Raw genomic sequence first — 12,201 nt, 5'->3', positions numbered from 1 at the left:
GGGGGGGGCTGACATCCCCCACCTCCCCCCCAGCACCCGGAACGTGGCGAGGACAGAGTGTGATGGGGTGAGGGGGGGGGGTTGTGGTTATGGGAGGGGGGGTGATGGGTACATTCAGTGCTCTGCCCCGGGGGGGTCGCTGGGGCTCTTAGGGCAGGCTGGCCGTGGAGCTGCTGGCCGCGCTGTTGCGTTTCTGGAGGCATTTCACAGCGCTGGGCACCTGCAGGCCCGAGGAGACGTGGAAGCTGCCACACCAAACCTGGGGGGCACAGGGGCAGCATTGGGCATCAGGACCCCTCACAACCCCCCCCCACGATCCCACAGCCCCCCCCCCACCTCCAGCCCTCCTTACCATGAAGGCTGGCAGCACCGGCTGCGCAAAGCGAGCCTTGAAGGTGTGCAGCAGCTGCTTGGTGCGGGCGTTGTAGAAGGACAGGAATCCTGTGGGCACACATGGGTAGGTGTGGGGCACACATAGGACACAGAAGGGGGCACATGGAGCACACATAGCAGCACATATGAAACACACATATGGGCACTTAGGGGGCACACGCAGGGGCACACGCAGGGGCACGTGTGGGGCACAGATAGAGGGGGAATGTATGGAGCACATACAGGGACACGTGGGGCACCACAGGGGCACGTGTGGGGCACACACAGGGCATGTGGGGCATATATGAGGCACATCTAGGGACACACGTGCACACACAGGGGCACATGTGGGCACACAGCGGGGTGTTTGTGGGACAGATATGGGGCACACGGGGGAGAACATGGGGAACATGGAGACACGTGTGGGACGCAAAAGGGGCCACATGGAGCACACATGGGGCAAATGTGGGGCACACATAAGGGCACACGTGGGACATGAGAGGCACAGATAAGGGGCACGTGTGGGGAATAGAGGAAGCACACATAGGGGTACATGTGGGGCACACAGGGGCATATGTGGGGCACATACAGGAGCATGTATGGAGTATACAGGGGGGTGCATGTGGGGCACATGTGGGCACACAGGCGTGCTTGTAGGGCGCACACAGTCACACGTGGGGGCACACATATGGGCATGTGTGGGGCACACGTAAGGGCACTTATGGAGCACACAGGAAGGCACGTGAGGGGCATATGTGGGGCACAGATGGAACACACATGGGGCACATGTGGGACACTTGGGACACATCCAGGGCCACGTGTGGGACACGCATAAGGGCACATATGGAGCACATGGGGGGCACACATAGGGGCAGGTATGAGCTTAGGGACAAGCACGGGGCACACGTGGGGCACACAGCTCCACCTCTGCCCATCCAGCACCCCGGCAGCGCCCCGCACGCGGCCCCAGGAGCAGCTCCCACCTTCATGGAAGTTGCAGTAGACGCCGATGCAGTCGGGCACGGGCACATCCAGCACCTTGGCCTTGTTGGCGTGCTTGGCGCTGAAGCTGACCTGCAGCCAGTTGTTGAGGTGGAGGCACCACGACGCCGACGTCTTGCCCAGCTGATCGAACTTGCCCAGGCTGCGATACGCCACCCCGACGCCGAACGCTTTGCTGTCGCGGTCGTACCGCACCTCCCAGTAGTGGTCGTCGCCGTCGATCAAGGTGTCGCCTGTGGGCACACGGCTGCCACGTTCCCCCCCATCTCCGTGCCCCACGTTTCCCCCCTCCTCGAGCCGCGGCTGCCGCTCTCACCCAACACCGTGTAGGATTCGGCGGTGAAGCGATCCCTGCCGGCGCGGCCCAGCGACATCCGCTTGGGTGACTGCACAGCCCTGGGATGGAGGCAGGCGGTGAGGCCGGTGCTGCCACCAACATCCGGTGCTGAGCGGGGTGCTGCTACCTGGCGGGGGAGTTGGCGGGCGACGCAGTCCTGCCCTTCCCGTCCTTCTCCCTTGTCTTCACATCCTGCACCTTTCCGCCCGTGGCGTCCCACTCCACGCTGAAGTCCTCCACGCGCAGGTTCTGGTGGCACGTGCTGGCATCCAGCCGGAACATGAACGCTGGGGACAGCCACCATCAGTGCCACCCCCACCCCACCCCCCCCCCCGGGTGGCCCCCCCCCCCCCCCCGTCCCCCCGACCCCCCCATGCTGCCTGGCCTCGTGGCAGGGGCTGCCTATGGGGTTGGGGGCCCCAGGTTGGAATACCGGGGGGGCACACAGCCCCATGGTGGAGAGGGGGTCGGGGGGGGGCACGCAGCTCTGGTGGCACTACAAATAATAAAGCTGCCCATCCCACCACGCCTCCTCCATGTCACAGCCCCCACACACACCCGAAAGCCCCCCCCCCCCCCCCCCCCCCCCCCCCCGTGCTGCTGTCCCCAAATGCAGCTCACACCTCTATCCCGCTTTATTAAGGCCAGAAGCAGCTGTCTGTGGGGCGGCAGCGAGCCCGGCCCTGTGCCAGTGTTGGGGGGGGGCACAGGGAGGAGGGACCTGAGGGTCACAGGTGCCCCAGCATCCCAACCCAGCAAACTGTGAGGGTCTGGGGGGGGGCGGCCTCCCCCCCCCCCCCCCCCCCCCCGCCCGGCCGCCCCCCCCCCCCTGCGCCCACCTCTCGTCTCCAAAGTGACCGCCTCAGAGAACTCTCCGGCCACGGCTTTGTTGCAGGCCCGCACTCGGAAATTCATGTACTTCATGTCAAACTTCAGCCCTGCGGACGCACGCGGCGAGGTGACAAACTGGGAGCCCTGGGACAGCTCTGCTCCGCACCAACCGGCCCCGCACCCTCACCAGACAGAGTGTACTCTGTGCCCTTAATGCCCTCCACCACCATCCAGGGCTGCTCCTCCTTGGCTCGGGGCGGCCCCTCGAAGTTGGTCCTGCGGTACTCCAGCACGTAGTGGTCGATCTTGCTGTCCTCATCAGGCATCCTCCAGCACAGCGTCACGCAGTTATCGGCCACCAGTGACTCCGTCAGGTCGATCTCAGGGGTGCTCGGCACTGCCGGGAGGAGCAGCACGTCAGATCTGACCCCCCCCCTTCCCCAAACACAACATCCCTACAATGATAGAATCATAGAATCACAAGGTTGGAAACGACATATAAGATCATCCAGTCCAACCGTCTCCTCATCACCACTGCCACCACCAGCACTAAAGCACATCATGCAGCACCTCATCCAGGCATCTCTTGAGCACTGCCAGGGACGGCGCCTCCACCACCTCCCTGGGCAGCCATTGCAGTCCTGACCACTCTCTGAGAGAAGAAGTTCTTCCTTATGTCCAACCTAAACCTCCTCTGGTACAACTTGCAGCCATTGCCCCGTGTGCTGCTCGTTGCCTGGGAGAAGAGGCCAAACCCCTCTTCACCACAGCCTCCCTTCAGGAAGTTATAGAGTGCAGTGAGGTCTCCCCTGAGCCTCCTCTTCTCCACACTGAACAATCCCAGCTCCCTCAGCCGCTTCTCATAATCTTGTGCTCCAGACCCCTCACCAGTTTTGTTGCCCTTCTCTGGAGACGCTCCCTGCCCAACAGGGCACCCCCAGGTGTGCTGTGATGGGAGGGCAAACACCCTGAGAAAGCACCTATGGAAACCTGAACGCGTGGCACCCAGAGCTCCCTGGATGCAGCCCCTATGAGCACGCTGCCCCACGCACCCCAGCACAGCCCCACAGCTCCCGCTGAGTCCTCTGTGCTTCCACAAAGGCCACCAACCACATCCCCGCACCCTCCTCCCATGGGGGTACCTGGCAGGAAGGCGAGGGCTTGCAGCAGGCGGCGCTCCTGGGCAAAATCCACCATCAGGTGGCTCATGTTGTCGCTCACCTTGGCCTTGAGCGAGAGGCGGAAGGCGGGAGCCATCGTCACACTGGGACAAATGGGGACAAAGCATCAGCCAGGCTGGGAGATGGACACAGACCCCTCACCCCGACCGCCAGGAGGGATCTGAGAAGGGTGGGCAGCACCCTGCACCCGCATCCCCCCCCTCTGTAGCTGTGGGGTGAGGGCAGGGCGACGCCGACGCTGTAGGTTAGTGGGGCACGGGGGCAGCGGGGGGACCGTACCTATCCTTGATCTGTTTGGCAGCCTGGAGAGCGCAGAGGGAAAGAGGAGAAAAAGAAAGCAGGTGAGACAGCAGTGCCAGGAGCCAGCGTGCTGCAGCGTGTCCTGACATCGTGGCCTCACAGCACAGCATCCCTGCAGCATCCCTGAAGCATCCCTGCAGTGGCACCCACACGGCACAGCATCCCTGCATCCCCACAGCAGAACCCGCACAGCGCAGCGTCCCCTGCGCCCCACCGGCGTGCCATGCAGTGCAGCGTCCCCACGGCCCCATCCCAGTGCACTGACATCCCTTTATCTCCGATAACAGAAGGTGCCACGCAGCACCTGAGGCTCTGGGTGGTATGGGGGGGTCCCAGGCCCTAACCAAGCCTGGCAGAGGGCAAAGCCAGCCCAGCGTTAACGAGGTGCCCAGCACAGAAAGACAGGAGCGTGGCCGCCTGCGGCGAGCACAGTCAGAGCGGCACGAGCCAGAAGGTGAGGGGGGACAGCACTGCCCAACCCCCACCTCCAGCACACAGCGCTGGGGCAGCCGGGCAGGGATGGATGGCAGCTCCCAGCTTGTGCACCTGGGCGAAGTCGTGGTTGTTGGCCGTCGCCAGGGTCTGGTTGGCCGTCTCCAGCAGCTCCTCCGAGCTCTCCAGCGCTTTGGCACACGCTGCCAGCTGAGCCTGAAGGACACAGAGCTGCAGTGTGCGGTGGGGGCAGGCAGTGGGTGGGCAGGGCAGGCGCTCACCTGCAGCTCGTAGGTGCGGCTGGCGCGGTCCTGCTTGATCTTCATCAGCATGCTGTCCTTCAGCTCGTCCAGCAGCGCATACAGCGACTGGAACTCCCCCTCCAGGTCCTCCTGCACTCGTGCAGAATTGTCCTGGTGGTGACAGCACACGTCAGCAGGTGATGGAGGCGGCCACGAGCACCACCCCTCACTCTGTCCCCTTAGGGGACCCCGTGTGGCGGTGCTGGTGACGGGGGGGGGTGACACGCGGGGCGTTGAGTTACCTCCACATTCTGCAGCATCTGCTTGAGGGAGTAGATGAAGTTCTGGATCTCTTCATTCTTCACAGCCAAAGTGGTGATGATCTTCCGCAGCGCTTCCTGCCCGTGGTGTGGGGGGGGCACACCGTCAGTGTCCTCCTGGATCCCCTCTGAGCTCAGCCACCCCCAGGGTCCCCTCAGCCCCACACCCCCGACCCCACGGGACCCAGCACAGACACAGCAATGACTTGGCAGCGGGTGCGGGCGAGCTGCCAGCCGGGGGGGGGGCATGGGGGAGGGTCACACCAGCACTGCTGCTGTGCAGCCAGGCAGGATTGGGGGGTAGGGAGGGTGGAGAAGCTCCCTGCCCACACCTTTGCCCCTCCATCTTTAACCCCTTCATCCCCCTCCTCCAGCCCTCCTCCTATTCCCCCCCACCTGTCCCTCACCAGCTTCATCCCCTCTCTCCTCCATCCCTCCATCCCCATCCCTCCATCCCCATCTTCCCCCTTCATCCCCACTCCTCCATTCTCCTTTCATCCCAACTCCCTCCATCCCTTCCCCATCCCCCCCAAGCCCTGTGCGGTACCCGGCCCGGCCCCACCTGGTCGCCCATACCGGGCCGCCCCCACCGCCTCCAGGCCCTGCCGGCACCAACAAAAGGGGAGCGGTTCCGTCCCCGCTCCGCCCCGCCCGCAGAGCATGCCGGGAAGCGTAGTCCGCCTTCGAGGCACGCTGGGATGCGCCCTATTGCCGGAAGACGGACCGCGTGGCATGCTGGGAAGTGTAGTGTGGCCGCGGGGTGTGCTGGGATATGTAGCATTGGCTGCGGGTGGGCGCGGGGCATGCCGGGAAGCGTAGTGCGGCCGCGGGGTGTGCTGGGATAGGTCGTATTACCACGGGGCGGGCGCGGGGCACGTTGGGACGTGTAGTCCCGCGTAGGCCCCGTGCTTCTCCCAGAGGGCTGAGCCCCCCCCAGCGCAGGGCTGAGCCCCCAGGAGGAGCCGAGCGGCACCGCTGCATTCAGGCCCGGCTTCCCCCCCACATCTCAGCCCCCTCCTGGGGAAATGGGGCCCCCAACCCCAGGGCATGGGGGGATGGAGGAGGCTGCAGGATGTCTGGGGAGGGGAAGGAGCCCCCAGCGGGACCCCCACCCTCGTGGTTGTCACCGTGAGGCCACGTGGGCAGCAGTGCTCTGGGGTCAGGATGTGCCCCCAAAGGAGGGGTCACGGAATGGTGGCACATCTGGGTCAGCTCAGTCCTCGTACTGGGTGCTGGGGTGGGATGTGGGGTCGGGATCTGATGGGTGTCAGGGTCTGATAGGGGTCGGGGTCTTATAGGGGTCGGGGTGTGATGCTGTGCTGTCCCTCACCCCGCACAGCTCCCTGCGCTGCTACAGGAAGCCGTGGCGTCACGGTGAGGGTGACAAGCAGACCAGGTGCTGTGGGGACAGCGGAGAGGACAGTCCAGGGATGAGGACCTCATGGGGACAAAGGAGCCGTGGGGATGGTGCCTGTGTGGGGATGTGGAGGTTTGGGGTGCTCATCCCCCTCCTCAGTGGTGAGTAGTGAGGGTATGAGGGGGTTGGGGGACTTGGGGCTATGGGGTGGGGATGGGGGGAAACAGAGGGGCTGCGGGGATCAGCCTTGGATGGGGGGCTGTCTGGGGTGTGTGTGTCCTGAGGGTGGAGAGGGAGCAGGGAGGGGTCTGGGACAGAGACAGACAGACAGACAGACACGAGGACAGGATGGGGTCAGAAAAGATCGCTCAGACGCCACCTTCACCCCATTCCCCCGTGCTGCTGACCACATCCCCATGTGTCACATCTCCGCAGTTCTCAGCCCCTCCAGGTACAGTGACCCCCCCTCCCCTCCCCTTTCCCCCCCCCCCCCCCCCCCCCACACTCTCCCTTGGCAGCTGTGCCAGCGCCTCACCTCTCAATGCTCCTACATCCAACCCAGTCAGAGCAGGGACAGAGATGGGGACAGTGGCCGTGGGGTGGGGGGCACGGCAGAGACAGTGAGGATGGGTGAGGAGACGTGGGGAGGAAAGAGAGCTGAACAGGAAGGGGACAGCGGCGGTGAGGACAGGATGGGGACTTGTGGGCAGTGGCTGCGGCCAAGCAGAACACGCGAGCAGAACAGAGGGCGTCCCAGCATCCGCATCAACAGCAATGGGGCCGTGGGGCACTGGGGGGCCTCAGGAAAAGCCACGTGCCCAGCCATCATCCCCAGAGCCTCGTGGTGACCCCAGTGCTGCTCCCAGCAGTGGGAGCCCTGCAGGTGAGCCAGGAGCCGGCCGAGCTGTGGGTGGCAGCGGGCACCAACGTATCCCTGCGGTGCCAGCTGGTGACAACAGAGCCGTGGTCCATGGCCCGCATCGCATGGCTGAAGGACGGGGAGCACGAGGTGCTGTGCACCACCCGCCTGTATCCCAAAGCCGCTGTCTTGCCCTGTGCCACCCCCCGCCTCCAGCTCGCATGGAGCCCACCCCACGCCGAGCTCAGCCTCCATGGGGCACAGCAGGGCGACGCAGGATGCTACGTCTGCTGCTTCACCATTGAGAAGCCCTACCTCGCCGTGGCCACCTGCGAGCAGCGTGTGAATGGCACGCTGCTCCACGTCAGCACAGGTATCCGGGAGGCACAAGGGGGTGGGCTGTGCTCTGCTGCTCCCCCCAGGCACCTCTGGCAGCATTTAGTGGGGTCTGTGGGACGTGGGACCCCCAGGAGCTGTGATGCGGGGTCTCTGGATGGCAGCACATCCCTGAGCGCTCGCAGGGTCACAGCAGGGATGGAGTGAGGATGGGCACAGCGTAGCTCTGACTCTGCTTTCCCTTTGCTGCAGGAGCTGATGGAGGTATGTGTGTCCCCAGCGTCCCCCCATTCCCCCCCCCGGGTGCTGGTGGCAGTGAGGCAGCGGCCCAGCTGGCTGTGCTTGCAGAGCTGAAGCAGAAGCTGTGGGGGGCTGTGGGGGGCGCCTTGCTGCTCGTCGGGCTGATCTCCCTCGGCTGCTGGTGCTGCAGGAGGAAGGCAGGTAACCCCCCCCACCCTGAGCAGCGCTGTGCCCACACACCCTGAGTGCATTCACCCCACACCCACCCACCCACACCCCTGCCCGGATGCCGTCCCCAAATACCCCAATCGTCCCCACCCCCTCTGCCCCAATCCCCCCCCACTCTCCTCCCACTTGGAAAACACCCCTCTGCCCGTGCACCCCGTGCACCCCGTGCCCCACTCCCCTCTTCCCTTCAGACCCCTGGCTGCCCCACTGGGTGCCTCTGGGGCTGGGGGCTCCCCTGCTGGGCTGTGCCTATGGGGCCGTGCCTGCCCTGCACCCCACAATGCCCACACTGTCCCCCAGACACCTCAAACATCTACGTGAACATCGTGCCCCGCCGGACCCCGAGGAACAAGAGCCCCCAGGGAGCAGCTGCTGGAGGACAGTGCGTACAAGGGGGGCTGGAGCGAGCATGGAAGCCCCCCAGCCCTAAGGGGTGACCCCCCCGTGCCCCACAGCCCCCAGTATGAGCAGGGATAGGGTGCGAGCCATGCACTCCGCTCTGCTTCACACAGGAAGAGCCCCCACTGGGTTGCAGCATCCTGCCGTCTCGCTTCCTGTCTTCTTGCGGCGCCTTCCTGCCCCCCAACATCCACCCCTGGGGGGCAACCGCAGCCCCCGGGACCCCCAGCACAGACCCTGCGCACGGGCAGCCCTGGGGCTGGGGGCACAGCATGATCCCACAGCCCCCCGAGTCACAGGGGAGCCGCCGTGCCGCCCCATGTCCTCATTTCCCTTTGCACTCAGTGCCTGCAGAAGGGCTCAGCCCCATCCTGGCTCAGCCCCACCGGGGGGCACTGCTGTCAGCCCCCCTGCAGGGCATGGGGCGGTGGGGGGCCAAGGGTGGCTCTAAGCCCAGTGCTGGGCCACGTGGGGGGACACATCCAGACACCAACCCTACCCCCAACCCAACCTGATCCATAATCCTAACTCTGACCCTGATCCTAACCCCGACCCTAACTGAAACCCTAACTCTGACCCTAACCTGAACCTAAACCTGACCCCGACCCAAGCCCTGATCCTAACCCCAACCCAACCTAATCCATGACCCCAACCCAACCTGATGCCCCAACCCTAATCCTAACTCTGACCCTGGTCCTAACCCTGAGTAAAACTCAAACCCTAACTCTGACCCTAACCTGAACCCAAACCTGACCCCTAACCCAAACCCTGACCCTGACCCTCACTCTCACCCTCACCTGAACCCAAACTCAGTCCCTCTCCTAATCCTAATTCTGACTCTGCCAAACTCAAACCCAATCCCGAACCTAAACCCTGCCCCAGACCCTGCCCCAAACCCAGCGCTCCCGTGGTGCAGCAGGATGGAAACCCCCCCCCCCCCCCCCCCTTCCCCCACACAATGGAGTTCAGCCCTAAGACGCACCAGAGCCTTTAATAGGAACACCAGGGGGGGGGATCCCCGGCACCGTGGGGCTCAGGGTGGCTGTGCAGCCACAGGGTAGAGCAGCGAGAGGTGCCGGGCGCCGCGGACGGGCAGCGCTCGCGCCGTGTAATGCCGCACGGCCTCGGGCACGGAGGGGAACGCGGCCCCAGCGCGGCCCAACACAAAGTGCTGCTCCCGCGTCCGCGTCAGCTTCACGTGCACGAAGCCGTGGCTGCTCCTGGGGGGCAGAGCAGGGAAGGGGCAGCGCGTGCTCCTACGCAGGGCACACGACCCCGTGGGGCAGCCCCGCGTTGTACCTGAGTGACAGCGAGTAATCCTCGGGGCTGGTCTCGCAGTCCCTCACCAGGAAGCTGCCCTCGCGGCACAGTGCCAGCAGTGTCTCGGCGCCCGCGCGCCCAATGGGGCCGTGGTACCACCTGTGTGGGGCACCGTGGGGTCACCGACGGCATCCCAACGTGGGGCACCGCGTCCCGCCTGCGCCGCTTGGGGACCAAACTCGACGTGGGGGCACCGAGGGGCAGTGGGGAGCCGTCTGTGCCACCGGGATGTTGGCTGTGGGGCATCTGCTGTGCTATGGGGTGTCCGTGCCACGGGGACCCACCTCCACCATGGGGACCCATCTGTATTATGGGGACCCAACTGCACTACAGGGACCATCTGTGCCATGGGGACGTCCCTGCTATGGGGACCCATCTCCACTACGGGGACACAACTGTGCCATAGGGACCCAACTGCACCACGGGGACGCATTTCCACTACAGGGACCCATTTGCATCATCGGGTTGTCCACGCCATGGGGCACCTTTTGTGCCATGGGGACATCCATGCCATGAGGACCCATCTGCGCCATGGGGCACCTTCTGTGCCATAGGGACCCAACTGCACCACAGGGATCATCTGTGCCATGGGGACGTCCCTGCTATGGGGACCCATCTCCGCTACGGGGACACAACTGCGCCATGGGGCCATCCATGCCACGGGGACCCATTTCTATCATGGAGCACTTTCTGTGCCATAGGGACCCATCTCCAGTACAGAGACCCATCTGTGCCATTGGGATTTCCATGCCATGGGGACCCATCTCCACCTTGGTGACCCATCAGGGATGGCCTCTACCTCCTCTGAACCATAGGGACCCCACTCCCCCCCTCCCCACCCCCAGGGCCGTGTCCATGCCATCCATGACGTTTGGGTTCAGGTTAGGGTGAGAGTTGGGGTTTGAGTTTGGGTCAGGGCTATGAATCAGTTTGGCTTAGTGCAAGGTTCAGAGCCAGGGTTAGGATCAGGGTCAGGGTTCTGGATCGGTGCCACCCCACTTGGGACGGGACCCCCACACTCACACTTGCTTCTCCAGGGGCAGCGAGGTGTCCACGTGCCCCGGGCTGGGGGGGCAGATCGGCCTCGTGCCCGGGGGGGGGCGGGGGGGGCGTGCTGGCTGTCGGGACAGACTGGGGGAGCGCTCAGGACTCTCAAACTGCACTGCAGGGGACACAGCGTGCTGTCACCCCACTGAGGAGTCCCAGCATCCCAAAGTGGTACCCACAGGGGGGTGAGGGATGCTGGGGCTGCGGGGTGGTGCCTATAGGGGCTGAGGATGTGGGGTTATGGGGTGGTACCCATCGGGGCTGAGGATGCTGGGGCTGTGGGGTGGTACCCACAGGGGCTGGGGCTGTGGGGGCTATGGGTACCTATAAGGGCTGTGGATGCTGGGGCTACAGGGTGGTGCTTATAGGGGCTGAGGATGTGGGATTATGGGGTGGTACCCATAGGGATTGAGGGTTGCCGGAGCTACGGGGTACTACCTATAGGGGCTGAGACTGTGGGGTTATGGGGTGTACCCATAGGAATTGAGAGATGCTGAGGCTGTGGGGTGGTACCCACAGGGATGAAGGGATGCTGGGGCTGTGGGGTGATACCCATAGATACTGAGGGATGCTGGGGCTGCAAGGTGGTGCCTATAGGGGCTGAGGATGTGGGGGCTGTGGTGTGATACCCATTGGGGCTGAGGATGCCGGGGCTGTAGGGTGGTATCCACAGGGATTGAGGGATGCCGGGGCTGTGGGGTGGCACCCACAGGGGCTGGGGCTGCGGGGTTGGGGCTATGGGGTGGGAGCGACGTCCACGGGATGCCGGCACCTGCGAACGCCCGTGAGATGTGATCCTTCTTCCACTCCCAGGGCTGGTCGTACTCATCGGCCGGCCGCTCGTCGTCGCGGGGCAGGCGGCTGTCACGAGCTGCGCCCCCCCCCGTGCCCTCACCCACCTTCTCCCATCCCTCGCAGGGGGTGTCGTAGAGCTTTGGGCCCCGCTGCGTTTTCACCCGCTGCCCCTCGCCGTGCCGTGGGCGCCCTGGGGGACGGGCAGGGCTAAGGGGAGCAGCGGGGGGGACGGGGACGGGGGGGGGCTGCGGGAGCCCTATGGGGACGGGTGTGGGGGGGAGGCGGTGCGGTGTCACCCACCTGCAGCATCGCGGGGGTCTTCATTGCCGCCCTCGGGCACCGAGTCCTGATCGAAGGGCTCCGAGTATTCGCTCTCGTTGGGGCCCTACAGAGCGGTGGGACGGGACCCCCGTGGAACCCCCCCGCGTCCCCCCCCCCTCGGGTCCCCTGCTCGGGTGCTCCCAGCTCTTTCCCTCTGTTCCTTTGTGCCCCATCCCTCTCCTCTCCCCCCCCCCGGATCTCCCCCATCCCCCACCCCAAATCCCCCCACCCCCCCGCTTCCCCCTTCCCAATTCCCTCTCCCAGCCCCCCGTGCCCCCCATT

At 65.0% G+C, this 12,201-nt stretch overlaps 3 protein-coding genes across 4 annotated transcripts; 1 reads left to right on the top strand and 2 right to left on the bottom strand.

The window, feature by feature from the left end:
• Positions 1-6: 6 nt before the first annotated feature.
• FSD1 (fibronectin type III and SPRY domain containing 1) lies at positions 7-5,660 on the bottom strand. 2 transcript variants are annotated; one of them, XM_042839503.1, is made up of 13 exons: positions 5,580-5,660; positions 5,000-5,095; positions 4,737-4,868; positions 4,570-4,671; positions 4,003-4,025; positions 3,685-3,806; positions 2,730-2,939; positions 2,551-2,649; positions 1,839-1,998; positions 1,691-1,770; positions 1,356-1,607; positions 353-441; positions 7-259 (listed from the first exon to the last, which is right to left on the bottom strand). In XM_042839503.1, exons 1-13 carry the CDS (start codon positions 5,589-5,591, stop codon positions 149-151), a joined length of 1,488 nt encoding a protein of 495 aa, XP_042695437.1. In that variant the 5' UTR covers positions 5,592-5,660; the 3' UTR covers positions 7-148. The 2 variants fall into 2 exon arrangements, with proteins under 2 accessions (XP_042695437.1, XP_042695436.1); XM_042839502.1 differs by lacking the exon at positions 4,003-4,025 and having other exon boundaries at positions 4,570-4,868.
• A 685-nt stretch (positions 5,661-6,345) lies between these two features.
• On the top strand, positions 6,346-8,510 carry LOC122171745. Its single transcript, XM_042839504.1, has 5 exons — positions 6,346-6,535; positions 7,244-7,606; positions 7,822-7,833; positions 7,918-8,010; positions 8,338-8,510. The coding sequence occupies exons 1-5, from the start codon at positions 6,448-6,450 to the stop codon at positions 8,472-8,474; spliced, it is 693 nt and encodes a 230-aa protein (XP_042695438.1). The 5' UTR covers positions 6,346-6,447; the 3' UTR covers positions 8,475-8,510.
• Positions 8,511-9,469: 959 nt separating this feature from the next.
• Positions 9,470-11,983, bottom strand: LOC122171746 (SH2 domain-containing adapter protein D-like; the record flags this gene model as incomplete). The annotated part of the gene is made up of 5 exons (XM_042839505.1): positions 9,470-9,656; positions 9,736-9,855; positions 10,780-10,918; positions 11,576-11,788; positions 11,899-11,983. Coding segments are annotated over 5 exons (744 nt in total), but the record flags the coding sequence as incomplete, so codon positions are not given.
• Positions 11,984-12,201: the final 218 nt, after the last annotated feature.

This window comes from Centrocercus urophasianus, unplaced genomic scaffold (assembly GCF_019232065.1).
Source record: "Centrocercus urophasianus isolate 14NV4802_14NV808 unplaced genomic scaffold, USGS_Curo_1.0 seq_949, whole genome shotgun sequence".
In the NCBI taxonomy this organism is placed as follows: domain Eukaryota; kingdom Metazoa; phylum Chordata; class Aves; order Galliformes; family Phasianidae; genus Centrocercus; species Centrocercus urophasianus.
The sequence above is the reverse complement of the archived record's forward strand: the minus strand, read 5'-3'. Positions and strand labels throughout refer to the sequence as shown.